The sequence below is a fragment of the Pan paniscus genome, chromosome 7 (assembly GCF_029289425.2).
Source record: "Pan paniscus chromosome 7, NHGRI_mPanPan1-v2.0_pri, whole genome shotgun sequence".
NCBI classification, from domain to species: Eukaryota; Metazoa; Chordata; class Mammalia; order Primates; family Hominidae; genus Pan; species Pan paniscus.
The window spans coordinates 116,818,299-116,832,727 of record NC_073256.2 but is presented as its reverse complement, the minus strand read 5'-3'; the positions used below and the strand labels follow the sequence as shown (position 1 = coordinate 116,832,727).

At 33.1% G+C, this 14,429-nt stretch overlaps 1 protein-coding gene across 5 annotated transcripts in view; it reads right to left on the bottom strand.

Moving 5' to 3' along the window:
• Positions 1-14,429, bottom strand: part of VPS13B (vacuolar protein sorting 13 homolog B) — an 868,795-nt gene that overhangs the window by 399,899 nt on the left and 454,467 nt on the right. For all 5 annotated transcript variants that reach the window (XM_055116771.2, XM_063606452.1, XM_057303059.2 and 2 more), the window contains exon 25: positions 3,845-4,048. In XM_055116771.2, coding sequence (XP_054972746.2) covers positions 3,845-4,048 — 204 coding nt within the window. The remainder of the gene's footprint in view (positions 1-3,844; positions 4,049-14,429) is intronic.

Below are 14,429 nucleotides of genomic sequence, written 5' to 3'. Positions count from 1 at the left end.
AAATATAGAATATATGTGTTGTGGATAGTTATAGTAGTACTTCCCAACCTTTTTCATATCATTGCATATGTAGGAAATGTTATTTGTATCTGTGGTAAGCAGAAAAATCTCCACAGCATTGAAAGCTTCATTCACCCTAGTCCCATCCAAAGACTCTAAAGGCCAAGGTAATCCATGTCTCAGCATAGCTGTGACACATCTCATGGTGTTTCAGCACACTCGTTAGCAAGCTCTGAGTTATAATTCATCTTTCATAAATATGTTCTTAATATTTTTATTGCCTTATTAATAAGGTGTTAATGAATTTAAATAACATTGTTACACTGAAATAATTTTATAATTATAGCTCCTTACTCTCTTGTTATAACAAAATGATATAACAAATAACAGCATAGGGCTACTATGGTACAGCAAGCATTTGATTAGTGTGGCAGCATCTTCTGCCTAGGGCTAAGGAGAAAATTAAAAGTTGAATCGAAATGACATAATTAGTTAACCCTAGTCGGGTTTCAAAAATCTGTTAACAAGTTACATGAAGCATATCACTGACTGTCAACTTGCCTGCTCTGTTGTGAGTAAATCCTAGTGTTTTTCCTGACTTTACAAGAGCTGGGAACATAAAATGAAGACTCACTAAATTGAAAATGTTTAAATGGTACCCTGTGTATATAGAAATTTGCCTGTACTCAAGGCCTAATGCAAAAATTTTATGAAGGAGATTTACATTAGCTTTCCCTTTTGGAGTACTCACTAAACTAAGTATTTTACAAGCATTATCTCTTTTTTTTTTTTGAGACAGGACACAGTCTCACTCTGTCACCCAGATGGTTATGATATGATGATCAATTTTAAGGCATTGACCTAACTTTACCTTGCAACCTATAAGGAGGTGTTTGTCTATCGAATATTTCATGTTTAATTTCTATTCTTGCTCTCAAAAAATATTTACAGGTAGATTAAGATTAACTATGTGTGCATCTGGGTTTAAATTTACCTCTTTCAAAATTAGCCAGTAAATGATGACATAAGAAAACATAGTCATTGTTTTCATTCAGTAGCTTCAATAGTGAATAACCATCTTCATAAAAATCTTCCTGCCCTTTATGAAAAACAAATCAGCTAAATTGTTTTAAGGTACTTCTCAGCAAATAATCTTCCTAAGTGGATTTCAAATTGATATTGGACTAGTAGTAATCACCTCTTTTCTTGACCACACTATATAAATAAGAGAAGAGGGTACATTTTGAAAATTTTGTCATTTTCAGATCTTTCAAATCTGATACAGATCAGATTAAATCTATAGACAGTACAAAACAAACAAATCTACTATGAGCATTTTCATTACTTGTCTTTATAACCCAATCAGAAAAAATCCTCAACTTTCTAATTTGAAATGAATTTCAGTCATATAAGGGTATTATTAAAATCAGAATTAATTTTTTTTAAGCAATTTAGCAAAATTTTCCCCTTTCTTAACTTCTTCACTTTGGCTGATGAAGATACTATTCTTCTAGTATGTATTATTATACATCTAGTAAAACAAAATTGTTATTCATGTCTTACTCATTTTTAAATATCCATCATCTCAAATATTATTTTCTCCACAAAATAGCCACAGACCTCTTAGAATGAATTTATTAATCCTTCCTCTGTAAATGTAGGGCACGTTTTTATTTTATTTTATTTTATTTTTATTACATTTCACATCAGGGCCATCATGTCCTTTTGTGTTGTTTGTACACTGCACAATGCTAGAGTGTAGGATTCACACTATACCTTGTATGAACGGCAGTCTCTAGATGTATGACCAAAAGCTGCCACCATTTCATGTGAGCCCTGTCTTTCCTGGACTTGAAATGTCTTTTAAATGTTTCTTTCAAAAAAACACATTTCCAAAAGAGTTGAGTGAGCACTCCAAAATGGATGTCATGTTTTTCTAGACATTCCTGTAAACACAGTACTTAGAAAACAACTGTTTAATGGAACACTCTCCTTTCAGCCACTAAAATGTCTCTAAGATTTAACTGTATTTATCATTTTCACTTGTATTATCTTTGTCTAGCAACTGATTACCTTAAACTTTGATTACTCTACCAAAGGATTTCACAAAATATATTTTGTAAAGTGTTAATAGGCAGACTGAAAAAGATGAACTTTTGGTTAAGTAAGTGTGGAAACTGCTGTATTCAATAAAGTTAAATAGCTTTTTTTACTGCAGGAATTCTAAAAGATTTTGTATGCTAATAATATTGGAACTCTTCAAGAAAGAATTCACTGCTTTTACTCTAGAAACGATACGTCCCATTAACTCGATACAGGCTCATTTCTAGACTTCCTATCGCTTCCTCATTTGGGAAGAAAAAAGAAAAAAGAGAAAGAATAATCTTATCACCTAGGTTACTGTGATTCTTAAGATTTGGAATGGGCAAGATAGAAAAGTTGCTTGTACAGGGGGTTAAATAGATGTACTTTAAAGTGTTAAATGCTTTATAGCAGCTGAAATTTGCCCTTTTAACTGAGTTTGTTTGCTTTTACTGATTTGTAAGATGAAAGACATTAACATCCCGTTTACTTGATTCTTATCCCATTCTGTATTTTGCCAATAGCTTTATTCCCAGAGGAAATGGTGTCTTTATGCAGAAACAAAAAAACTTTAACTTCTACCTCCATCTACTATACAACAGTTGCTCTCGTTGGGGAAAGTTCTGTTCTCTAAGCAATGTTTTGGAAATGAATGGGGGTATTTTTTGTTGACTCAATGTTTGTGTATCATTATTGGGATTTAAAGGTTAGGAGTTAGGGGTTCAAGAGATCCTGTGTAGAATAGGGCAGTCCTGAAAAATGAAGACTGTCTCATACATATTCACATAGATAAAAATCCTGTTTATAAAATGTTTCAAATCTAAACACTTTTTTCTTCATTTTTGCATGATTTCAATATACACTAGAAGTTCCAAAATTCAACTACTATAATGAAAGATTGAACTGTGTTGTGTTTGAAACTTTACCAAGAGTTTGTCACTAGTTTAGAAAATCATGTCACCAACAGCAATACCACTTGTGGTACTAAATACAGACCTGTACAAGTCTATTTGCAGCCATCATATTCACAGTAATTGCATGTGACTATTCCATTATGTCTTCTAATGTAGTCATGCCCAGGCATTTATATATTGAAGTACATAATACTGTATCTTAAATTACTTTCCTTTTATTTAAGACATTATATATTTTTGAAATTATATGTATATGTAAGTTACATTATTTTTCATTTTCATTTCTGGTTATATTTTTATTTTCATATCAGGATAGTAAAGGAGGCATTATAAAATATTTCTTATACAAAAGAGGTACTGGCATGCTAGGTTAGGACGTTAAAAATAAAAAGAAAAGCTTTTATAATTGGGAGGAAGAGGAGAGGGCATTGGGTCTGATAGGGTTGAAAACCACTAATCTAAACCAGGTGACTAGATAATAATAGTCACCTGGTTCAAAAAAGGTGTAGCGGAACAGAGGTGGGGAAAGGGGAAGCATGAGTCTCTTTTTCACTCAGTTTCTACATTTCCATACTTCCGAGGAAACATACCTTTACTGTGTCTCAGTTTTCACCATTTCACAGAACCTGCACTATCCTGAACTACCCCATAAGCTGCTAAAAGTGATTAAAAACAGAAATTCTTGTAGCTAAAAGGAATAGACAGTCACTGCTGCCACAGCTCCTCTTGAACCTTCAGAATCTATCAGTTTTCACAGTAGTGAGGTTATCTTCATTTTAAACCATGATCTGGAAATCTGTGTTATATATTAACCTTCATTTTGTAACAGGATTTTCAAAAACACTTACCTCAGTAGTAGTCCCAATGTCAGCAGATGGGCTGCATGTGCTGGTATCTGGAGGAGCTGTGCCTATACTGCTTCTAACTGGAGAAGGAGGAACAGGCCCTGCCATGGTCTCTGGAGAGGTTGAAGATAGGTTGAGATTGCCTCTCTTCTGAATCTTGTTCCAGACCTTATTCATGGTATCAGTTAGTTCATAGAAGAGCTGGACCTGAGAGCATAAGAAAAAAGAAAAGAAAACAAGTCTTTCAACTTCCAGTTTCAATCCACTAAAATAATAATATGAGAAAATTAACTATTCCAGAGAAATAAAATTTATAAAACAAAACTCTACCAATGCATCACTGATCACTTTAACTTACACTTGAAATTTGCTTCATACTCACTCTGTGATATTTTCATCAACCTAGCATTCCTGTGGATTAAAACCACAGTAATGTAAGCACAGCTTATTAGCAAACAGTAGATTGATTTCCATATGTGAACAATAGAACACATACAAATGCCTCTCAACCAGAGGACAGAATCAAAATTAAAAAACAAAGGCGTTCTAGTAAATGTAATTATTTAGCATAATATGAAACAACTACCATCTTAATTTCCACATCTAATTTTCTCTGTGATTCCCAGGAAGAAATCTGAAACTGGATTTCTTGTTCCACAAAACAAATTTAAAAAGAATGATATAACATTGAACAGTAAAAGGCAAATGTTACATATGAGACTTTTTTTTATAGATAAAGAACATATCCAACCTACTATTCCCAAAGGAGATGTCATTCCAATATTCGGAGAAAAAACTGTTTAACTTGCACATTGTTTGACTGAGTCCTAAGATATTTACACAAGATTTCATAAATAAGCATTAATCATGAAATTTGTATGACAACGTAGTGCCATATACTGTATAAAACAAGCCCAGGAAGAAAAAATGCAAGCACAATATGTAAGCAAATCCACAGCTGGACACCATATTCTGCTTGCCATTTAAAAAAAGTGAAATTCTTGTATTTATAAAAAGTTTCAGCCCCAGGACACATCCAGATGATGAAGCTGGCTTCTTATGTGGGCAGAACAGATGCATAAAAACACTATTGTCAATCCTCATTTGATATAAAACAGTACTTGGGTGTACAATTTTCTCCTGTTTTTTGTGTAATGAAGTTTCAAATCTCAGGTTACAGCTATTTTTGTTTAAAAGTAATCTAGTAGCTAAAAATCTTATTAAAAAGGTCTTAGAAAAATATTTGTTCAAATTCTTTTGTCCTTCATAATTATGAATGTTTCTCTCTATAGAGAAACAACTTTGTTGCAAACCAGTTTTTAAAAAGATTATTTTGCTTTTTCTTAAATAATTAGAACTGATAAATAAAGACAGTGCAAACAACAATAACAAAAAGCCAAAACAGGTTCTAAGTATTTCTAAGGGTATTTATTTAAGAGAAATGATGCTGCTTTTATTGTCACTACTTCTGATTCCTTTAAGTGTTAGAAAATACTGTGCCTGAATGGCAACGAGTACACTGTGTGTTTAAAGTGCCATGCAAACCATGACACACACTTTAAACGTATTTTTATTTTCAAAGAAGAAAGTTGCTAACAGAACTCAGACTTTCCAAATTCAGAGGTTTAAAGAAATAAGGCAAAAACATGTAGGATAAATGTTCAACTTTTATCCTTCAAGTTGTGCTAAAACACTATGCCAAGTAAAGAAAGCTACAATGAACTACCACTTCCCATGTTTAGAATGTCTAAAATTAAAGAGCCTAACTACATCAAGTATTAGTAAGGATGTAGAGTAACTAACGCTCTCATTTTCTGCTGGTAGGAATGTAAAATTTAGAATACGATTTGACAATTTTTAAAAAGAGCATATACCTACCGTATATGATCCAGCTATTCCACTCCTAAGTAGTTTCCTAAGAAAAATGAAGCCTATGTCCATACAAAGATGTGTACACAAATGTTCATGGCAGCATTATTTGTAATAGGCAAAAATTGGAGAAAATCCCAAATATACATTGACAGGTAGTTAACAAATTAAAGTACATTCACATGACAGGATGCTGTTTAGCCATAAAAAGAAATAAACTATTGATGCATGCAACAATGTGAATTAATCTGAAAATAATTATGCAGAATGAAAGAAGCTAGGCTAAGAAAAACAAACAAAAATTAGTCTATAATGACAGAAACAATGGTACCTGTGATGGGGAGGAATGGGAGGGAGGACTGCATAATAACATAAAGAAACTTGAAGATGTTCGATTGTGGGCATAGTTTCATGTGTGTATGTATGCCAAATCTTAACAAATTAGCTAATTTAAACATGCAGTTTATTGTATGTTAAGTAAACCTCAATAAAACATTTTTTTAAAATCCCTAAAAAATAAATACCATGTGAGGTGGCTTTACAAGAGTTCTGTATGAAGGTGTCTGAATATCAACAATGTCTTGTGTATTGAATGCTGACTGAATATAAATATGTAACATTATGTTTAAAAAATTTATTCACACACTTTTTTCATTTAATCTATAGCTGTTCATAAAAAAGATTCAATTTCACTGGAGAGGCTGAGAAAAGCCTCAAGGTATATTCCTGAAGGAGAGACAGGATTTAGATGAGTACAAAGTCATTCTACTCAGAAATACAGAATGAACAAAAGCCAAGCGCAGGGGATGATCAAGACAAGATACAGGGCTGATGAAGAGTCCCTAGGTGGCTAGAGAGGAAGGGCCCATTTTGCAGAGTATCAGGAGATAGTGTCAGAATAGAATCACTAAAGGTAGAGAGGAAGAAGAAAAAACATGGATATACAATGTCAACAGAAATCAAGGAGAAACGGAATTTCACCAATCAATTTAGTGATCTGGGTTGAACAATGCAGAGAGCTCTAAGTTAATACAATCTTAGAAAAACTATTTCATTTGGCATGTAGGTTGTTACTAATCATTAAAACTCAGTTTCAGAAACTTGTTTTTTTTTTTTACACAAAAACACTTTTCACATAAAAGATTACACTTGTCCAGTTTAATTTCGTTTAAAAGTTAAAACAAAAATCAAGAGCTCGCGCCAGGTGTGGTGGCTCATGCCTGTAATCCCAGCACTTTGGGAGGCCAAGGCAGGCGGATCACCTGAGGTCAGGAGTTCAACACCAGCCTGGCCAACACGGTGAAACGCCGTCTGTACTAAAAATACAAAAAATTAGCCGGGTGTGGTGGTGGGTGCCTATAATCCCAGCTACTTGGGAGGCTGAGGCAGGAGAATTGCTTGAACCCAGGAGGCGGAGGCTGCAGTGAGCCGAGACCACACCATTGCACACCTGCCTCAGCAAACAAAACAAAACAAAACAAAACAAAAAACTGTCTCAAAAAAAAAAAAAATCAAGAGCTCAGAGAAATAAAAAATGGGTGAGTGGTGCAAGGATACAAATCCAGTTTTGTCTGAACTCAAAGCCTGTGTTCTTATACAGCAAACTGATCAACATAACAGCAATAAAAACGATAAATAAATGAATAGAAAACTGGCATAAATCTGTTCTTTCTCAGTTCCACATATATAAACCCCAAAATGCTAAGACAGTGTTATGTTCCTGTGAATGCCTATAAGAAAACAATGTATCAGTTTGCTGGCCAAAGGTAAACAGAAGTTTCATCACATTAAAAAAAAAAAAAAAAAGATTCTATGGGCTTTTTTTTTCTTTTTTTTTTTAAATAAAGACAGCATGTTGTTATGTTGCTCAAGTGGTCTCAAACTCCTGAGCTCAAGTGATCCTCCCACCTTAGCCTACCAAGTCGCTGGGATTACAGGACAGGCTCATTTAACTTTGGAATAAACATAGTATTTAGGGTCTGAGATACTGGTGTCTAAAGACATTAAAGGAAACAGGGTAACTTTGGTCACATAGTTAAGATGAAGGGAATGGATAACAGAAATCTCTTCCAGTCATGAAAGCACCAAATATTCAACCAAGATAAATATACACAGTGTCTAAGAACACTGAATGGCAATGAAAGTTCCAGGAATAACATAGACAGACAGTAATGTCTGATACAGTAATAAATTTGCTCTCAGCCTACCTTACATACATAGCCTTCTCTATTTTTAAAGTACATTAACTACATGAAGGTACTCTATCTAGGCAACAATGAAATAGATTCAATAGTGTACAAGGTTCACAATTCTGATGTCATCCTAATGGATAAGCCAAAGAAAGGTATTTAAGTAGGAATTATCTCCATAAAATGTAATCAAGAAACGTACACACTGGCTACAGTCAAAAGCTCACAAACCTTCTGACAGTATACCTCAGTATGCAATCTTAATGGGTCTATATAATATTCTGAGAATTGGCTCACGGCTTTTAGCCAATGGTATAAAAAGGACAAGAAGTATTGATTTGCACCTCTTCCTTACAACAAATATATTTTAAAAACAAAAAGCAAACAACAAAAACAGATGGATAAATGAGAAAGCACAAGAAAGAAATTCTGAGACATTAATTTTAAAAGAAAAAACAGTAAAAGACATTTTAGGATTCTATGGTCATGTGTATGTCTGCGTGCATTTTAGGGGTCCATGATACTCCTTTTAAGACAGGATACCCAGAAAATAAAAAGGAATATATAGGTATCTTTGACTATGAAAGATTAAACATTTCTGGCAGAAGATGTCAAAAAGTTTAAAAGCAAATGAACTGCATTACAGTTACGGGGTTTGTATTTATAGAGCCTAAAGAAAGCTTTTACAAATTGCTAAGAAAAATGAATTTAATAGAAGACTGGCTAAATGATATGAATTAACAAATCACAGAAGAGCAAATTCACTGGACAATAAACATGTGAACAAAGCTCAATCTTATTAGTAATTAGAAAAATATAAATTAATGTAAACTGTCAATTCACGAATGAGCAAACTCAATGTCCAATAAACATTTGAAGAGATGCTCAGCCATCTGGTGTCATTTCCTTTCAGCATGAAAAATGTTCCTTAGTACTTCCTGTATGCAGTTCCTACTGGTGATTGAGTCTTTTTTCTGAAAATGTTTTTCTTTAGTTTTCATTTATAAAAGTTATTTTTGCTTAATTAAGAACTTCTAAATTGATTGCAACGTTTTATTTTTTATTTTCCTAATTTAAAGATGTTCTTCTGGCCTTCGTGGTTTCTTACGAGAAGTAAGCTGTTAATCAAATCTTGGTTCCCCTGAACTTAAGGTATCATACATGTATTTTCTTGTGATATATTCAATATTTGTTCTTTACTTGTGGCTTTCAATAGTTGGATTATGAGGTATGTAGATATGGCGTTCTTTGCGTGTTTGTTTTATTCATCTCCATGTCTGCCTTAAACGTAGCGCTCAATAAGAATTTGCTTACTGCATATGGAAAAAAAAAAAATCAAGCCATCCTTTGGAATTTTGAAAGCATCCAAAGAGAGTCTGGAAGCATAAGCTAAAGCAATCACTCAAAACAAAGAGGTTTATTTAGAGTCTCATGTTTTGTCATTAAAATTTAGGTTAATCTCTCACTTGAAGATATCAAAGAGTATTAATCCCTCTCCAAATCTTTTAGTTTATATAGATTCTTCAGTGCTGTTATTTTGTGGTTTCACATCTCTTCAGGAATGTTGCTACATTTCACCAGGGATGTTCATACCAATTTGCAAAGATGGTCTCACATTTTAATCAGAGTCAGTCTGCACTAATAAAATGATATTCATATAACATTTCAGTGTTTACAAAATATTTTCATAAATATTTCAGACTTCCCAACAACCTTGTGATCAATGTTGGTTACACCAGGTGGTGACAGTTTAACACAATTTTGTTTATGAGGATTTATTGAGTAACTCCAAGGATTTTATGAGATTTATAAAGTAGAATTACATAAAGAGATAAGAGTTACTACATTTCGAGTAAAAATGAACTCTCAGTGCATAAGGTTCATTCAGCCTTGGAGTAATTCTAGAAAAAAAGGTTCTTGGTATCAGGAGAACAGGAGAAAGGAGGCACTGGGAACCAGGTGGCCCTGGAAGCCAGATAACTGAAGAAAGGACAACAGGGAAGGAACAGACATAGGAAGGAAACACAAGGCCAAACACAAGCCCCATCTAGCTGATGACTTTGCTTAGAGCTGGTTTACATTTAAACAACAACAAAATCTGAGCTTAGCTCCAAACAATGTGGATAGCTAGAGAATATACCAAGTACTCTAGTTTTGAGCCAAAGTATTACATTTAGTAACACCATAAAAATCACAAAACTATTAAGTATCTCAAAGTAAAGAAAATTTTAAAAATATGAATAATAGTGGAGTCTAAGAATATTTTTTGTGTTAGCTAGGACAGCTATGGATAACTAGAACATGTGGAGTAGGACTATCCTCTCACAGCTACAATTATCTTTCCTAAATTATAAGAACTTTGTTAGATAACTCCAAGTAGCAGGGGGCTGTCTATTATATGTAGCTTTAGAGAGAGACTGAGCTACCACTAAGTATAAACTATGACTTTAGAAAAACAACAGTTCTGTATCTTCCAAAAATATCTTCATATCCCTTTGTAATACGTCCTCTTCCTATCACCCCCTCTTTATTCTCTCTCCCTGTTCTACTTCCAGGCAACAAGTAACCTACTTTCTATCACTATATATTAATAGTAATCTGCATATTTTAACATTTTATGTAAATGGAATTATGGAGTAAGTACTCTTTTTCCACTTGACTTCTTTCAGTCAGCATAATGATTTCAAGATTCGTCAATGATTTTGCATTTTATCAATAATTCAACCCTTTAATGGCTGATTAGTATTACCTTGGTATGAGTAGGTCATAATTTTTTTACTAATTCACCTGATGATAAACATGTGAGTTGTGTCCAGTTTGGGGCTATACAAATAAAGCTGCTATATACATCTGTGTAAAAGACCTTTTGTGGATATATATTTTTGTTTCTCAGAGGAAATACATAGGGAGAAATCGCTGGGTTGTATGATAAGTGTGTGCTGAACTTTTTCAGAAATTGTCAAGGGGTTTCCAATGTTGTTACATCATTTTTACATTCTCACAAGCGGTGTATGATGAGTTCCAGTTGGTCCACATATTGAGTCTATCATTTATTTTAGCCAATCTAATAGGTGTGTATTTCTATTTCTTCATGACGTTTTTCCCCTGATAATGATATTGGGCATATTTTCATATGCTTATTGACTATTCAAATAAGTATTTTGTGAAGTATCTGCTCAAGTCTTTTCCCCATTATTTGTCTTTACGTTTATCATTTATTGTTCATCTTCATGTTATTGAGTAGAAAGAATTTTTAGTCCGGGTGCAGTGGCTCATGCCTGTAATCCCAGCACTTTGGGAGGCCGAGGCAGGGGGATTGCTTGAAATTGGGAGTTTGAGACCAGCCTGGTCAACAGGTGAAACCCTGACTCTACAAAAATACAAAAATTAGCCAGGTGTGGTGGCACACACCTGTGATCCCAGCTACTCAGGAAGCTAAGGCAGGAGAATCGCTTGAACCTGCGAGGAGGAGGTTGCAGTGAGCCGAGATCACATCACTGCACTCCACCCTGGGCAACAGAGGGAGACTCTGTCTCCACAAAAAAAAAAAAAAAAATTTTTGGATAACAGTCCATTGTTTGAAGAATGTCTTGTAAACACCTTCTCCAAATGTCGGGCTTTCTGCTATCTCAATGTGTCATTCAAAAAGTATTTTTTTAAACTTGATTACGCCCAATATCAAGATCAATAAGCCATCAACAATTTGAGTCTTCCAAACTATGAGGAGATATATCTCTTTACTTCTTTCAGGTGTTAAGTTTTCTCAGCAACGCTTTATGGTTTTCAGGATAGAGGTCTTAGATATCTTTTGTTAGATTTATTCATTTATGTTTCTTGGATGTTAGTAAAGAGTGAAGTTGATTTCATTCCATTTTCCGGTTGTTTGCTGCTAGTACATAAAAATACAATTGGTTTTAATACATTAACTTTGTCTCATAAAAGCTTGGTGAGTTTTGTTAGTTTTAGTAATAGTTTATTAGACTCCTTTGGGGTTTTCTATAAAATATGTTACATGCAAACAGTTTTACTTCTTCATTTCTTATCTTTATATCTTTTATTAATTCTTCTTGGTTTATTGTAATGGTTAGGAACTCTAGTATGATACAGAATAGAATTGAAAGCAGAAATCCTGGACTTTTTCCTGATCTTAGTGGGAAACAATTCAATATTTTACCATTACGTATGATATTTACCATTGTTTTCCCTTATATGATCTCTATCAGTTTGAGAATGTTACCTCCTACTTGTAATTTGCTGAGACTTTTCATCATGAATGCATGTTGAATTCTGTCAAATGTCTCACTTGAATTTATTGAGATGATCATATGATTTTTCTCCTTTGTTTTGTTACTATGGTAAATTATATTGAATGATTTTTGAATGTTAAACCAAACTTGCATTTTTAAGATAATTCCTAGTTGGCCATTACGTATAATATATATATTATGCCTTTTAGATATTGTTATCTTTGATTTGTTAACATTTGGTTAAGAACTTATATATCATTTTCATGAGGAATATTAATACCTAGTTTCCTTCTTTTGTAAAGTCTTTTTGAAGTTTTGTTATTAGAGTTATGCTAGCTTCATAAAACCAGTTGGGCAGGGATGCTTCAGGCTTCATTTGTGGGAAAACATTTGTGAAAAATTTATGTTATTTTTTCCAGAATATTTGATAGAATTCATCCATCTAGATTGGAAGTTTTCTCCATGGGAAAGTTTTTGACATCACATTCAATTTTCTTAAAAGATATAGAGCTACTTGGTTTTGCTCTTTTCTTCTTGTGTCAACTTTGATGGAATTCTTTTCCATTGAAAATTTCCATTTCATCTAAGTTGTTGCATTTGTTGGCATAAAGTTGTTCATTATTCTCTTATTATGCTTTTAATGTTATCAACTCCCCTTTATTCATGATATTAGTAGTTTGCATTTTTTTCTCCCTCTCTATTATTTCAGTCTAGCTAAGGAACTGTCAATTTTGTTGATCTTTTAAAAGAATCAGTTTATTAATTTTCTATCTCTTGCTCACTTTTTTGTTAACTGTTCCATTCATCTCTGCTCATACCTTTATTATCTTCTTCTTTTTACTTACTTTGGGTTTCTCTTGTTCTTTTCTTAGCTTTCTAAAATTGAACCTTAAATGGCTGATTTAAGATCTTTCTTCCTTTCTAATATGTCTTTAAAGTTATATTTCCCTCTAAACATTGCCTTAGCTTATCCAGTTTTTTTTTTTAGTGTCATTCAATATTTTCTAATTTCCCAAATAGTTATGTCTTTGTTCCATAAATTACTTAGAAGCATGTCGTTTAATGTCCACATATTTAAAGTTTTTCTAGCTATTTTATTATTATTAATTTCTAATTTGACTGTGGTCAAATAATACTTTCATGTGATTTTTGATCCTCTTAAAAATGAGACCATGTATATCTGTAAAAAAGCACATTCTACGGTTGTTGGATATACTGTTCTATAAATGCCAATTAGATCAAGGTGAGTGCATAGTATTTTCATATCTTCTATATCTTCAATTATTTATTTTTAATCCAGTTGTTTTATCCATTGCTGAAAGAGGTGTTATAAAAATTTCCTACTACGATTCTAGAATTCTCTTTTTCCCTTAATTCTGTTAATTTTTGTTTCACGTCACTCTATCTATGGTAACACACTTTTTATTTGTTCTATCTAAGATTAAAATAAGTAAGTCCAGCCTTTTTATGCTGACTGTTTGTATGGTGTATCTTTTACTATGCATCTATTTATAACATTTCTTTATATTTAAGTAAAATACAATCTTAGGTATTATACGGTAGCATCTTGCTTTACTTCCCACTGTAGATCTTTGCCTTTTACTTGGAGTGTTTCACCAATAATTTGTGAACTTTCTCTATGAAGGGCCAGAGAGTAAATATTCTAGGCTTTGTGGGCCATACTGTTCCGTTATTCAATTCTGCAGGTGTAGCATGGCAGAAACCATAGACAATATGTAAAAAAGGAGTGTGGGCAAATTTGGCCTATGGGCATTAGTTTGCAGATTCCTAATTGAGACCATAAATATTTCATGTAATTATTAATATAGCTGGCTTAGCTCCAGTATTTTATTTTTTGTACTATTTTACCCTCCATTTTTTGTTCCTTTGTTACTTTTTCCCATCTTCTTTTGGCTTCTTTGAATATTTTTTAGTATTTAATTTTAATTTCTCTATTGACTTTTTGGCTTTATCCTTTTGTATTTTTGCATTTTCTTATTAGTTGTCCTAAGAGAGTAAAACATATGCACCAAAACTTTCAGTCTACTTAAGAGTTTATATTGTACCACTTCATATGATATGTAGAAACTTGGCAACCATAGATTCTTTTACTCCATCTTCCACTAGCCTTAATGCTATAGTTGTCTTGTATGCTACATCTACATACACTGAAAAAACCAGCAGACAATGTTATGCTTTTTGATTTCAAGAGTCACACATATTTTTAAGTAGTTTTTTTAAAAAATATATTTACCCAGCCATTTATCCCTTCTGTTGGTTTTC